This window comes from Lolium perenne, chromosome 1, assembly GCF_019359855.2.
Source record: "Lolium perenne isolate Kyuss_39 chromosome 1, Kyuss_2.0, whole genome shotgun sequence".
In the NCBI taxonomy this organism is placed as follows: Eukaryota; Viridiplantae; Streptophyta; class Magnoliopsida; order Poales; family Poaceae; genus Lolium; species Lolium perenne.
In genome coordinates, this window is record NC_067244.2 from 76,207,557 (window position 1) to 76,221,082 (window position 13,526).

Sequence of the window (13,526 nt, forward strand, 5' to 3'; positions counted from 1 at the left end):
TTCACACAAGTTTGTCATGTGCTGAGAGGAGGAATTTTCAAAATCAGGGTACAAACAGAACCTAATTCAGTACACAATTGGGATAGAGCAATCATGACCCACGAGGAAAAGAAAGTGAAATTATAGTCTTGTGTTTTACTCACGAAACAGCTTAAAACAGTGTAAACCTTCAAGCGGTATCGATTATATCGTTTAATCTCAGCCATCATTCGCCTAATCCTGAACATATATCGCTTATCTCAGTCGTTCTTGTGTTTCACTCAGAAAATGTTTCAGTCTTGGGATTTATCGAAGCAGAAGCGAAAATTATATACTATTGAGCTGTGTTATGGTGATTGGCAAGTACTACCGAGTACTACCCAGCACTACAGCTGTGATTAATTATGTCCATCCGATCAGAGAATTTAATTATGCATTTTAAATTAACGTTCCAAGGGTATTATGGTAAATTCGTAGGCAACCGTCCCACCTCGCACGACCGAATCCAGAGCTCCCGGATCAGAATCCCCGCCACTCCCCAACCTCTGCCTCACGACGGCGACAAATCCCGGCCGCCACCGAACCCCTATGGCGAGGGCGCAGGATCTAGCCCATCCCCTCTGTAGTCCCTTCCCTCTGCAGCTCTACTCTCCCCACGCGCGGCCCCGTGGACGGCGGCGGCGGCGGCTGCGCTCCGATCTTCCGCCTCAAACGGCGCCAGCGCTGTACCCGCAGAGCCGCTCCGATAGCACCTACACCTACACCAGGCCCGCTCAACTTCTGGTATGATTAATGCTGTTGATTATAATTTTCGTGAAAATTTGTTCGCCTATAGTACTCCTCTGTAGTACCCATGCTTGAATTTGTTTAAGGCTCGTATATACATTAGTGTACCCGTGTTCGTCTGTAGTACTGGAGACTTAAACAAATTATTAATAATATCCTTGGAGAGGTGGAGTATCGCCTGCTGGAGTCTGTATATGAGTATACACTTTATCATAAAGACCAACGAATCTCACGGATCTTTTGAGTAGTCTACTTAAACCTCCATTACTAAATATGGCTAGTTGCACGTGAGATAACTGAACCAAAATTTTGGCGTGCGATATTGCTTCACTGTATTTGGCAGCACTCTAGTTTTTCTTGCCAAATCTTGACAAGCCTGCAGAGAGCAGTGTCATCAGTCTTTTGATGCAAGCTCATGCTCATAGGAAGGAATCATCCAATGGTGACAAGGAATGCATGAGGAATGGTCCGGTGCTGCCACAAACGGCAGAACTTGATTCTGGAGAATTGGAAAAGGTTCTAGATCCTATGCATGAGGTGCACCGAAGAAAAGGCTGAAGCCAAAGAAGCATAAAAGATTGAACACAAAATACTGCTATTGCAGGGTGGAGGGTCACAATCGGCATAAATGCGCCAAGTGGATAGAGGTAGTAAATCAGTCAAAAGTTGAATTTTGCATGCGGTTGACTTGTTAATGCAGTGAGTGGAATTTTATTGCCTTTTTCTTGTGCAGGACAACAAGCTGACAGAACCTTATTAACTACAGCTCTCTTAACATATGTGAAGTAATCATCCAGGATTATACAAAAATGCTTAATACATATGTGAAGGAATGCATGAGGTATGGTCCAGTGCTGCGACAAGCTTTGTCTTAGGTATGTTTTGTATAATCCTGGATGATTACTTCACATATGTTGTTAAGATTATGATGCTTAATTGTGTTATTAAAAGTCTCTAAACTGTTGTGTCTTGACTGTTAGCAAACAACCAGTTTTGGTTTATTAGTTTGCCACTGTCATCATGATTCTCAGAATTGGGAGGTACCATCCCTGTACTAATTATTTTGCAATGCTATATTACAGTTCTCTGTTGGCTGTATCCATTGTCAGCTGAAGCAAACGGCTCTGGGCGAATGGCTGTGTTGGTGCTACAGCGGCAGGCTACTCTGCTGCTATCTTGGAGTACCTGACTGCTGAAGTTCTGGAGCTGGCTGGGAACGCGAGCAAGGATCTGAAGGTGAAGTGTATCACCCATCACCATCTTCAGCTGGCCATCCATGGAGATGAAGAGCTGGATACCCTCGTCAAGGGTACCATTGCAAGTGGGGGTGTGATCCCGCACATCCACATGTCCCTGATCAAAGTTATCTGTCCAGTTGTCTTGAAGTAACACAGGACATTTTCGCAACCATGTGTGAGACTTCATATCATTTGGCCTTTAGCTATGCTTCCAGATCGAAGTAATCCCTCTGTGTACTGCCTCCTGGTACTGCTTCAGTTATTTGGAACATTGTATTCGTGTATTCGTGTTCATTTGTTCACTTCGTGGTTGATCCTGAATGCAAAACCATTTTTACATGCTTTGAGTAATTGTGGTGTTTTACTGAATCTAGCCGCTTACAATGTTAAATTGCACCGACATACTGACTTGAGAGCTTGAGACGTGAAATGAAATTTAATGATATTGCAAAAAAAAAAAAATGATTTCGTCTGGGCCTCTGGTTGCTCCCTAGTGTGTTTCTTGTGCCAGATTTGAGAACACCAGATATTATTTCATGCTGCATTACTGCATTTGTATCATAATATATTGTGGCAAGTATACTTTAATTAGAACGTTGATAGCCATCCGTGGCCGCCGCCAGCGAGGCATATCAGTAATATTAGCTAGTATACTCATTTGCTTTATCATACTCCAATAAAAAGATAAGATTCATTACCAGTGTTATTGCATGAACTTACACAGTGATGCCAATCATGTGCAAGATACTTCAAATAAGCTATATACATAAGAGTGAACGATCTATACAAGCGCATGCCGTGAACATGTTCACAGATCCAGCCAACTAGGCAACTATGCAGCAATTGGATACATTTTCTATTTCTGTAAGGAGTGTGAGAATCCTTCTAAGAGTGATGACATCTCCTAAGCACGAAAGTGACTTGTTAATATGCCCAGCCTCCTTCAATCTGCCCCTGTGTTTCTGGCTTGCAACCCTCTCACTTCCTGCAAGATCTACCAAATGCATACAGCTGCAGCATCCTGACATGTTCTTCGCATTTACATGGACAGTCAAGATATTGCAAGAAAACATAGAAAATCAGTAGCAGCAAATACTGAAAGGGCATCAAATAACAATGATCACTAGCTAAGCAGATAATGCGGATGCATACCTGGGATCGACTGCTTCCATCGTACATTGTTGTTGGTCCATAAGCATGGTGCTTTTCATTCAACAACACTAAATTCATAACATCAGAAGGGGACTGAACTGGGCACATCTTTGCATCTGGGATGTTGAACAAACCATTGGTTGAAGTCTAGCTGTCACTGGGCTTGCGGAGGGAAGAGCACGCAGGAAGTCAAATCATGGGCCCCAACAGGTGAGGCCATACGAGGAACTATGAAGCTCACAGGGAGTGGCAATCAAGGGTAGTTTCAGACGAGCTGCTCTTATAGCATGTGACAATTTAGACACGGTCATGTTCTTCAATCTATGGCTATACTTAAGTTCTTCCACTTTCTCATATTGCTAGTAAACTTGTAATTTTAAGTTCTAACCGATCTGTAGAGTTGTTACATTTTAGTGTAAGCCATTTGTTTGGCTTGACTATTCTACAAGACTACTCAATTCTGCAGTGTTGTTGGTGTGTTATTGAAATTATCCTCGAATCTCGAGTTAAGCAAAACTTGCCTTAGTCTCCTTCTGTTCACCCTTGTAGTCAACCATTATGAGCTTTGGTGAAGACCCATAAGCATATCCCAATGAGCAATATATAAGTACAGTGCTATATTGTATGTTTACTGCTCAGCTGCTCATTATCAGCTTTAAAACCATCGTTTAACATCCTAAAGAACAAGTTCTATAATCTTGTGGAGTGTAAAAAGAAATTAAAGAGAAACATATGCCATGCATGTCCAATAAATCAATAGATAGTAGGATAAATTATTTACTGCTAAAAACTTATTCTTAAAGTAGTCGATGGCAATCAACAGGTAGTAGGATCAATTCATGCTTAACCAACGCTTTACAGTGGTTTTATTCTTAAAGCAAATGGCATTCAGAGTGGTAGTGAATGTCAGAAAATGAGTTTGAAACTATTGCAGCATCCATACTGAACCTATAATTCTAGATACAGGATAAATCAACAAAGAGTAGCTCCATCCAGAACGTGGATCCATTGGCCAAGCAACCATTCTTACTGCACATGGCCATCAGTACATTTGCAACTCGGAGACTGAACCCAAAAAAAATGCTGCATTGGATCGGACGCACCTGATCATCATGTTCAACGCCTCCAGGACCTCCAACGCGTCGAGCCGGCATCACGCGGCGTGCCGGCCACCCGCAGCTTCGACACGGCGCTTGGCGGCTACCGCCGGCTCAACCACCTCCGCCTTGGCCCGGCGCCGCACCGGGATCCCGTCTGAGAGGCGCTCTGCCTCCGACATGTAGTGCCGACGTCTAGTCGTCCGGCAGCCCCGAACACCAGCAGCTTCTACGCCGCGCCCGGTGGCTACAGAGCTCCACGCCTCGCGGGCGGAGAACGTAGTCCTGGGAAACAAATACCGTGTGGCACGGCACAAGGCGCGGCCGTCGGCCAGCACGGTGCCGGAGTGGCGGCCGGAGAGGAACTGCTGGAAAGGGGATTTTCCGCAGGGGCTACAGGATGGCGGTGGTGACCGAGCGCGGAAGCGGCGAAGTGGGACGCCGGCGGGGAGAGGGTAGCGGTGGGCGGTGAGAAGAGGACGCATGCGCCACGGTAGCGACGTGGAGAGGGGACATGGCGGCGGCGGCTCCATGTCTCGACGGGATGGAGAATGAAGTCAGAGAGATGGGAGATGCCATTGCCATCTGAACACGAATTACCTAACTACCCTTCTATCAAATTAATATAAACCAATAATTCTAGTACTTTCATGTGCTTACCGCTACTTACTTTCCAGTACTTTCTGGGGCTACTCTTTTTCCCATCGTCAGATTAAGTAGCTTCAACGGCTCCTAAATTCCCCAACCATAGTAAAAGTTGTATATACTATTATAAGGTGCATGGAAATCATATTTATAAGTTTCAAATCATTCCAGAAAGACCATCACACGTAGTTTTATGCATACAAAGTTTGAAACTTTAATATAATTATTTGTGATATGTAAAAAAATCTAGACAACGTAATAAGGTTTAAAATTTGTAACCTAACCTAAAAATCAGGTAGCATACACGAAATGTATGGTCCAGAGATGTCTGGAACCACAGACGAGATGTAATAATCCTTGCATGCGTGATCCTATAATCAGCTCCGAACTACCCCCACTGCCCCCAATATAAAGCGTTGCGAGACTCAGAAAGTGTTTCCAACACAAAACAGATGAACCTTGTATGGTATATAGGTCACAATTAATGGGATAAGCTTTATTCCAATGGAAAAGACCACATTATTCATTTATTGATATACAACGTACACGCGTGTATAATATCGTTTGCTAACACATAGGCAAGCATGAATCATGTCGAGCACACTCGCACGGCATGATCGATCAAGCTTGCTAGCCTAGCCAATTTTGGGAACCTCCGCGACAACACTGGAGGAGTCGACGAAGACGCGGACACGCTTGGGGTTGAATTCGGTGGTCACGATGGAGCCAACGGGCAGCACGATCACGCTCACGTCTGGGCGGTCACTAAGGATCTTCTCCTTCGCTGCGTCAGACGGCGCCCCTAGCAGCTCCGGCCACGACGACTTGGCATCACCCATCTTCGCAAAATCCAAGACCTGAAAATTTGCAGCTAAAATAGCCACAACGACGGTGCTCAGAGAAACTCATAGAAATTGTGTGCATGTACTCAAATCTAAACACATAGTAGAACTGCCGCAAGTGCTCACCTGGCTGTATGTATGTGGAGGTGAAACCTGTGATTTAGTTTGCTGATCCTGCTTCTGGTTTTCGAGGAGAACGGAGATGGTATTTATAGGACGAAGTTGCGGCCGGGGTGGAGATGGGAACCTGCATGAGCAGGCATCTTTGAAAACGCGAAGCTTCAACATTTCAGACTTTTCCAACTTAGCCACGTACTGTTCGTTGTTCGAGCGAAACTATTCTCTTTGCTTGCTCATGTGTTCTTCTACATGTAGCTCTCCAGGACGCACGTACGTACGCGGCCGTCTTTGACTGGCTCCGTACCCACCAGGCACGTTCTGACATGCATAATGTACGGACGGCTTGGTCATGGCAGTTTGGCAAGAATAGTTTTATTTTAGGAAAATGCTGGCAATCACTCGGGGATTTGTGCGTCTCGCATCTCGTGGTTCCACGTGGTTCCCACCCACCGCCCAAGATCGAGCGTCCGAGCCTTTCGATCCCCACCATTTCTTGCTCTCATGACCTCTCCCTATCGATCGATACGCTCACTAGTGATTGACTCCTTCCTCCTCTTACTTCTCTCCTGCTGTTGCGCCCTCGTGGCTCTCCCGCGCCAACCCTACTTTGGCCGACACCAAGAACCGCCCCAACCTCCTCTCTCCCAGAGCTCGCCCGCCTCGCCGCCAGGTGCTCTTCCGCCTGGACTTGGGCTCCCCTAGACGGTGCGGTGGGCGCGCGGGGCTGGTGAGGAGGACCATGTCACTGCTGCCCCTCTACCTCGGAGTGTCCATGACCCATCCGGGCTTGCTACAATGGGCTGCGGACCTCGCTACATGGACCGACCGGCATTGCTACAAAGGGCGGCCAACATTACTGCATCGACATTGCTACCATGGCGTGGAGGCTTTGCTGACAGGGGCGGACATACTTGCTGCTTGGACATGCCGGACTTGCTACAAGGGGCAGCCACACATGCAGCTTGGAGTTGGCGGCGTTGCTCCCATGGCGCGGTGGAGTTGCTCCCAGGGGCCGCCGGTGTTGCTACATTGCACCTTCAATGTTGCCGCAATCGCCATGCATGCAGATGTTGGATCAGCGACGACCATGGTAGGTGGTGGAGCGACGCCGGCGTGCGCGGATGGGAGGCCGGAGGCTGAGCGGTGAAGAGGATGCCCAAACGCGAGGAGGGCTGCTGCATCGGCGCCGCCACTACGGGTTCTCCGACGATGCAACCACAGTGGTTTCTCTGGCGACGTCGTGGTGTGGCTGTCCAGCGACGCTGCGATGGGGTTGTCCGGCGACAACACGACATGCTTCTGCGTCGAAGAAGCACTCCTGCAAGTGTGGGCAGTGGGAGTATCGGGAGGACGCCAATGTCAGATTCCCTTTTTCGTGGGTTTCTTTTCTCTTTTCTTCGAGGGGTTGCTCGGAACACTGAGCAAGTTGGACCGTTGATCAACTCCATCGTGCAGCTGTCCACCTAGGGGATCAGGGGATTTGATCTCACGGGGGACGCAAAGCATGCCCCTTTATTTTAACGAAATAACATAACGAAAGAACGCATGCAGATACTTGTCCGCATGTAATGACCAACACGAACCTGATTTTCCAGTACGGAAGACGACATTTTCTTGCTACTGTAGGCTGTTTCTTCGCCTCTTCTTTTTCTCCACTAGGTCATGCAAAGTTATATACTCCATTCGTCCATAATATGACTGTCTTAGATTTGTTTCAATTTAAATGTATCTACCTAAGATATTTTTATGTGAAAAAATGAAGTTTTTATAGAATAGATAGCCAAGAGGCTAATTTGACACCCATTGGGCACTACTAGAATTGAGCTCGTTGCCGAGTGGTAGGTTGGAAAAAGCGTTAGGCGTAAGCGAGGCGATTGACATTCGCCTAGTGCCTAGGCGGTGCTTAAGCGTCCTAGGCGCAGCCTAGACGGGCATATAGTTTGTACTATAAAGTGTGTAAATAGGTTATCATATGTGAATATACATTAATATAGAGCATGTTAATGAGTAAATTACTATCAACTACCATTAGAATATGGCCCATATGAATCGACAGTGAAATATGTCATGATTTCTTCATGAGGAAGACAATTTCATGGTTGCCCTGCCTAGACTTTCTCTTATGTCCTAAGCGAGGCGTTTATCCATCGCCTAGTGCTTAAGCGTGAGTAAGCGTCTCTTAGGCGTCGCCTTTTCCAACACCAACATATGCTGTCAAGAACGTTGCGCAGGTCATCTGGGACAACAAGCCCACTCACATGCACCTTGACCGTCATGGACAATGTTGGCTTTAGCAAGGAGTCTCTCATGGCGGCGCTTAGCCACCTTGTCAACCACAAGGCACATGACAACAACTTTGTGGGCATGGTTCCGCCACACATGGTCCTTTGTCTTAGAACCTACCTAGCCAAGTACTACTATAATCTGTGGTGGTAGCCTTGGGGCCATCGGGGTGCGGATGCATGCATGGAGGTGATGATGACTTGATGATGATGGTATACGTTTTGGCTGTAGCTAGGGTTTAAAAATATTTGATGGCCCGTATATTTTGATGATGGGTTGGGATGCATGCATGGAGGTGTCGATGACTTGATGATGATGATATACATTTTGGCTATAGCTAGGGTTTAAAAACATTAGGGGATGCATCACAAACTCTAATGTGATAGTAACCTTGCGATGGCAGGATGGTACCCACTTTTGCTGTGGCGGTAGGTTGACACCATAACTTTAGTGGTAGGTTGAACTTGTGATCCATTTTTAGTAATGATCATGCATGCTCCTCTTGATTTATGATCTTGTGTGAATCTGTGACCTTTATGATAACTTCATTGATGCCTGCGATCATGTTCTTTACTTGTTCTTCTTGAGACATGTTAGTGATATGTGGTGTTCAAAGGGAGGCATACATGTTCTTTAGGTCAAACAAAGTCCATGGGCGAAAGAGTCAAGCGAATCGGACGGTCGATAAGGAAAATAGGGGTGGTGACGCACCCTCCCTGCCAAGGCGCGCCACGAGACCTCTTTTGGCCTTCATGGCCCATCTCGTGAGGTCCAAGTGCTCGTGTTGTGGGTATACTTCATGGGTGTACCATCGACAGTGCCTAGATCCGGCAAGCCCGGGTGGCCCACAGACGGTGATGTGGCATGTGGCCCATCGGGCGGCCCAGTTGCTGTTGATCATGAAGGATAAAGTCCGGCCCAGGAACAGGGAGCCGGATCCTAACCGACCTTCGGATGAAGCCGGATCCGTGAAGGCCCATGGGGACCCGGATCCAGTACGACGTAGATGGAAGGCGGATCCTTGACGTACACGGCAAGATATTGTACCATAGTTAGGCAACCTGTAATCCGGCTAGGACTCTCCATGTAAACCCTAGATCCGTGCGCCTTTATAAGCCGGATCCCGGGAGCCCTAGGGGCACAACCACAACTCATTGTAACAACGCGAAAGCGCCCAGATAATTCCAGACAAGCAACAGTAGGCCTTTCCATCGTGCAGGTGGTCCGAAGCTGGGTAAATCGCGTACCACGTCCCGAGGACTCTCCGCCCTATGGCCCCTACTTCTTCTCCCCTCCACGAGGATCCCTCCTCTGGAGTACCGTCGAATAGGCAACGACAGTTGGCGCCCACCGTGGGGCCTGCGGCGTCTGGAGGCCGGAACCGGGAGGGTTCTACCTTCGGAGGCATCGGCGACACCATCGGGGAGGGGATCTCGTTCCTCCGTTGTGGCCTAGTAGTTAGGGTTAGGTTTTGTTTTCTATTGTGCGCCGCTGGGGCCATGGGAGAGGCGTTTGGGCTAGGAAATCTGCTTCAACTCTAATTCCACACCGGCGATAAGCTTCTGGGCGACGTCTATGAGTTGATGGCAACGCGTGCTGATCGGTCCTTCAGATCAACAGCTTGGTCTTCTCACCGTTTTTCAGATCTGGCGAGATCAGTTTCTCGGTGTGTTGCAGGCGTTCGTTTTTATCCGCGACGACGCTGGTGTCCGGGGCAAGGTGTTTCTTCTGGAGAGGAGATGTTGGTCCGGAGGTGGTGGATATGTCTTTCTTCTCCAACCTCGTCGGTGGGAGGCAGCGTATCTTAGTCCAAGATAGCATGGGGACGTCCCCGGTCGACGTGCCACAACGACATGTGCCTCGCTGGTTGCAGTATGCCTGTTCATCGACTCACAAAATCTCGTTGGCGATAGTGCTCTTTTGGATGTTGCAATGGTGGAGACGCGGCATCTCTTCATGTGTCCATCTTGCGGCGCTGGAGTTGGGCGGCGGCCGCTAGCTACGGTGGTTGCAGGAAACTCTAGAGATCATTTTGTATTTCTCGATCTTTTAGAATTTTATCTGCAAATTCAGGATAATCACTTTATTTCGGTTTGTATTTTAGTTTTCACATATGTTGCTTCATGTAACTTAATTTTTTGATTAATTAAAGCGTTGCTCTAAGAAAAAAAGTTCCGAACTACCCGCTCTACCACACAATATAAAGCGTTGCTAGACTCACAAAGTGTTTCCAATGCAAAACAGATGAACCTTGTCTGGTATATAGGTCACAATAAACTTTATTCCAATGAAAAGGACCACATTATTCATGTATCTTTACTATTAAACACCAATCGGTGGTGGTCGTACGTGAGAAAACCACGTTCGTTGCTTCGTACGTCAAAAAAAAAAACCTCCTGCCGATCGAAAAACCGTTAGAGCTAAGATCGGTCTGTACCGTAAAAAAACCAACCAATCCAGGGAGTCCAAACCGACTACGGCGGGACGCATCCTTCAGATGTATGCTAGCTGTTGCTGTTGAGAACGCACACCCAGCCACGGGCGCTCCAGAAGGCAAGATGCTTGGAGGAGAAGAAGCTTTGCAGGACCCGGGAGTCAACAACCAAAATAAGCGCGCATACTATCCGGGGGTGAGCTGGCCTTGATCGATGAGGACATGGCTGTGATGAAACCCTCACCTGTGGCCCGCCCCCCACCTCCCGCAGCTCGTCGTTTGTTGGGCTTGCGCGCCAGGGATCGCTTGGATCCGAGAGCTCCAGGTTTGGGGACGTGAGGTCGACGAGCGGCAGCAAAAAGGTGTGCCGTTGTTGTCCCTCTCATGAAAGATAACACCAGCCGGCATGAACACAAGCAAATCGTGGCGGCGTACCTGCTAGCCAACCTTGCCTGGCCCAATTTCGACCATCGCATCAGGCGAATCGCAAGCTATTCCCTACCAGAGCAATGGTAGGGTTGGTATCCGGGCCATAACGAAGGATCTGCCGACGGGAGTTGCTTGATCACGTCTTAACACACCCTCTCCATTGGCAACGGAGGTGGTGTCTCTCGAAGTGATTCCAGCGTGCTACATGTTTCTCGACATGCCCAAGCGGCCTAAGGAATGACGGTCGACAGCAGGCGGCAGCCGCGACCATGGTCTGGCGTTTGAGTCGGCGAAAGAGCTGGACATCGGTGTTCTGCAGGTGGCGGATGGGTGCAACTGTGGAGTAGTATTTGATTGAACGACAGAGCTGGACCTGAGCACGAGCATCGTCGTGGACAGTAGGAGGTGGCCGCGATACTGGCGTGGCGTTTGAGTCGGTGGCGGAGCTAGACATCGGCGTTATCGCAGACAGCAGGCGCCGGCCATGGCGGAGAGAAGATTGACATGAACGGATCAGGCTAGAGCTGAGCGAGAAGATCAAGTGAGATGTATGGTGCATAGCGAAAGTCGTCCTTGCTTGCGTCTCACATCCGTCCACTGCTGACATCAGCAAACTAGCAAAAAGTTTCGATTCCCTTGTCGTCGACGGTTCATTAGGAGAGCCTGCTGTCCATCTACATCGCCACCGTTGCGGGCCTGGGTTGCAGCCCTGGAAGGAGGTGGCGAAGCAGTATTCTCCTCGTCTGGTTTTCTGAATATGCGGCCGACTAGGCATGTCGGTCGTTGCAATTAATTCACTAGATGGCAAAAGCATCTGGTACTCACACAGACAAGCAGGGGAATAAATTGCATTTAGGTTGTTGCTGATGCAAGTTTGTTCCTCGTTTTAGATCGAAATGGGACGGCCAGCCATCGGACTAGAGACGTTAGGAGCCGGAGGAGACGGATGATTTATCTTTAATTTCTAAATTCAATGCGGACGTAAACAAACCCAGTCAATTGAGCGAGTCCCGCTGCTCGCTCGGGAGGAGTCCCAGAGCATCACGAATTGACGACTACGATGCTAGCATTGATCGCTTGATCATATCATCTCTCTTTTCTCCGACCTGAACTCTGGGAAAGCAGGCACTGTAAAACGGAGTCGAGTCTCTCGACCGATATTGAGGCAGGGGCGCAGGACACGTCGTCTGTTGTTCTGCGGGTATAGCTGGTCGGCTGGCGCCGCCGCAGCATATGACGGAGGATGGAGTTGCACCAGACATGCATAAGTGGCCGGCACAGGCACACAACGTCGGTGAACTCACAGACGTTGTACACGAAGCAGCTGACCTACATCCAACGACGGGGACCTCGATTGATCGGGATACTCAGGAATAAATAATTGGATCCTTCCTTTCTATGCATAACATGATATAATTAAAATCCATGGTGTTCTTAGATGCCGTTTTTACAAAGTGTAATTTTCAGTATTATAGCTCTGCATATGATGTTTTAGATCTTGCGCTAGGAAAAAAAAAGTTTAAATTACCCGTAGCAACGCACGGGTATTCAGCTAGTTAATATATACATACGTGCACGTATAATATCGTTTGCGAACACAGGGCAAGCGTGAATCATGTCGAGCACAGTCGCACGGCATGATCGATCAAGCTTGGGAGCCTAGCCGATTTTGGGGACCTCGGCGACAACACTGTAGGAGTCGACGAAGACGCGGACACGCTTGGGGTTGAATTCGGTGGTCACGATGGAGCCAACGGGCAGCACGATCACGCTCACGTCTGGGCGGTCACTAAGGATCTTCTCCTTCGCTGCGTCAGACGGCGCCCCTAGCAGCTCCGGCCACGATGACTTGGCATCACCCATCTTCGCAAAATCCAAGACCTGAAAATTTGCAGGTAAAATAGCCACAACGACGGTGCTCAGAGAAACTCATAGAAATTGTGTGCATGTACACAAATCTAAATACATAGAACTGCCGCAAGTGCTCACCTGGATGTATGTGTGTGGAGGTGAAACCTGTGATTTGGTTTGCTGATCCTGCTTCTGGTTTTCGAGGAGAATCGAGATTCTATTTATAGGACGAAGTTGCGGCCGGGGTGGAGATGGGAACCTGCATGAGTAGGCATCTTTGAAAACGCGAAGCTTCAACATTTCAGACTTTTCCAACTTAGCCACGTACTGTTCGTTGTTCGAGCGAAACTATTTTCTTTGCTTGCTCCTGTGTTCTTCTACATGTAGCTCTCCAGGACGCACGTACGTACGCGGCCGTCTTTGACTGGCTCCGTACCCACCAGGCACGTTCTGACATGCATAATGTACGGACGGCTTGGTCATGGCAGTTTGGCAAGAAAAGTTTGATTTTAGGAAAAGGCTGGCAATCACTCGGGGGATTGTGCGTCTCGCGTCTCGCGGCTCCTACCCTTGACATGTGTCCGCGTGGTTCCCACCCACCGCCCAAGACCGAGTGTCCGAGCCTTTATCTCCATCATTTCTTCCTCTCACGACCTCTCCCTATCGATCG

The 13,526-nt window shown here is 48.4% G+C and overlaps 3 protein-coding genes and 1 long non-coding RNA gene across 4 annotated transcripts; 1 reads left to right on the plus strand and 3 right to left on the minus strand.

Moving 5' to 3' along the window:
- Positions 1-1,608: 1,608 nt before the first annotated feature.
- LOC127331479 (probable histone H2A variant 3) lies at positions 1,609-2,340 on the plus strand. The gene is made up of 2 exons (XM_051357659.2): positions 1,609-1,640; positions 1,881-2,340. Exons 1-2 carry the CDS (start codon positions 1,609-1,611, stop codon positions 2,152-2,154), a joined length of 306 nt encoding a protein of 101 aa, XP_051213619.2. The 3' UTR covers positions 2,155-2,340.
- A 340-nt stretch (positions 2,341-2,680) lies between these two features.
- Positions 2,681-5,005, minus strand: LOC139838516 (uncharacterized). Its single transcript, XR_011755596.1, has 2 exons — positions 3,156-5,005; positions 2,681-3,034 (listed from the first exon to the last, which is right to left on the minus strand). It is a non-coding gene; the product is annotated as an uncharacterized lncRNA (long non-coding RNA).
- Positions 5,006-5,532: 527 nt separating this feature from the next.
- Positions 5,533-6,210, minus strand: LOC127331485 (protease inhibitor HPI). The gene is made up of 3 exons (XM_051357667.1): positions 6,134-6,210; positions 5,866-5,986; positions 5,533-5,754 (listed from the first exon to the last, which is right to left on the minus strand). The coding sequence occupies exons 1-3, from the start codon at positions 6,208-6,210 to the stop codon at positions 5,533-5,535; spliced, it is 420 nt and encodes a 139-aa protein (XP_051213627.1).
- Positions 6,211-12,509: 6,299 nt separating this feature from the next.
- LOC127293694 (subtilisin-chymotrypsin inhibitor CI-1C) lies at positions 12,510-13,171 on the minus strand. The gene is made up of 2 exons (XM_051323337.2): positions 12,995-13,171; positions 12,510-12,886 (listed from the first exon to the last, which is right to left on the minus strand). Exons 1-2 carry the CDS (start codon positions 13,154-13,156, stop codon positions 12,665-12,667), a joined length of 384 nt encoding a protein of 127 aa, XP_051179297.1. The 5' UTR covers positions 13,157-13,171; the 3' UTR covers positions 12,510-12,664.
- Between the last annotated feature and the right edge of the window lie 355 nt (positions 13,172-13,526).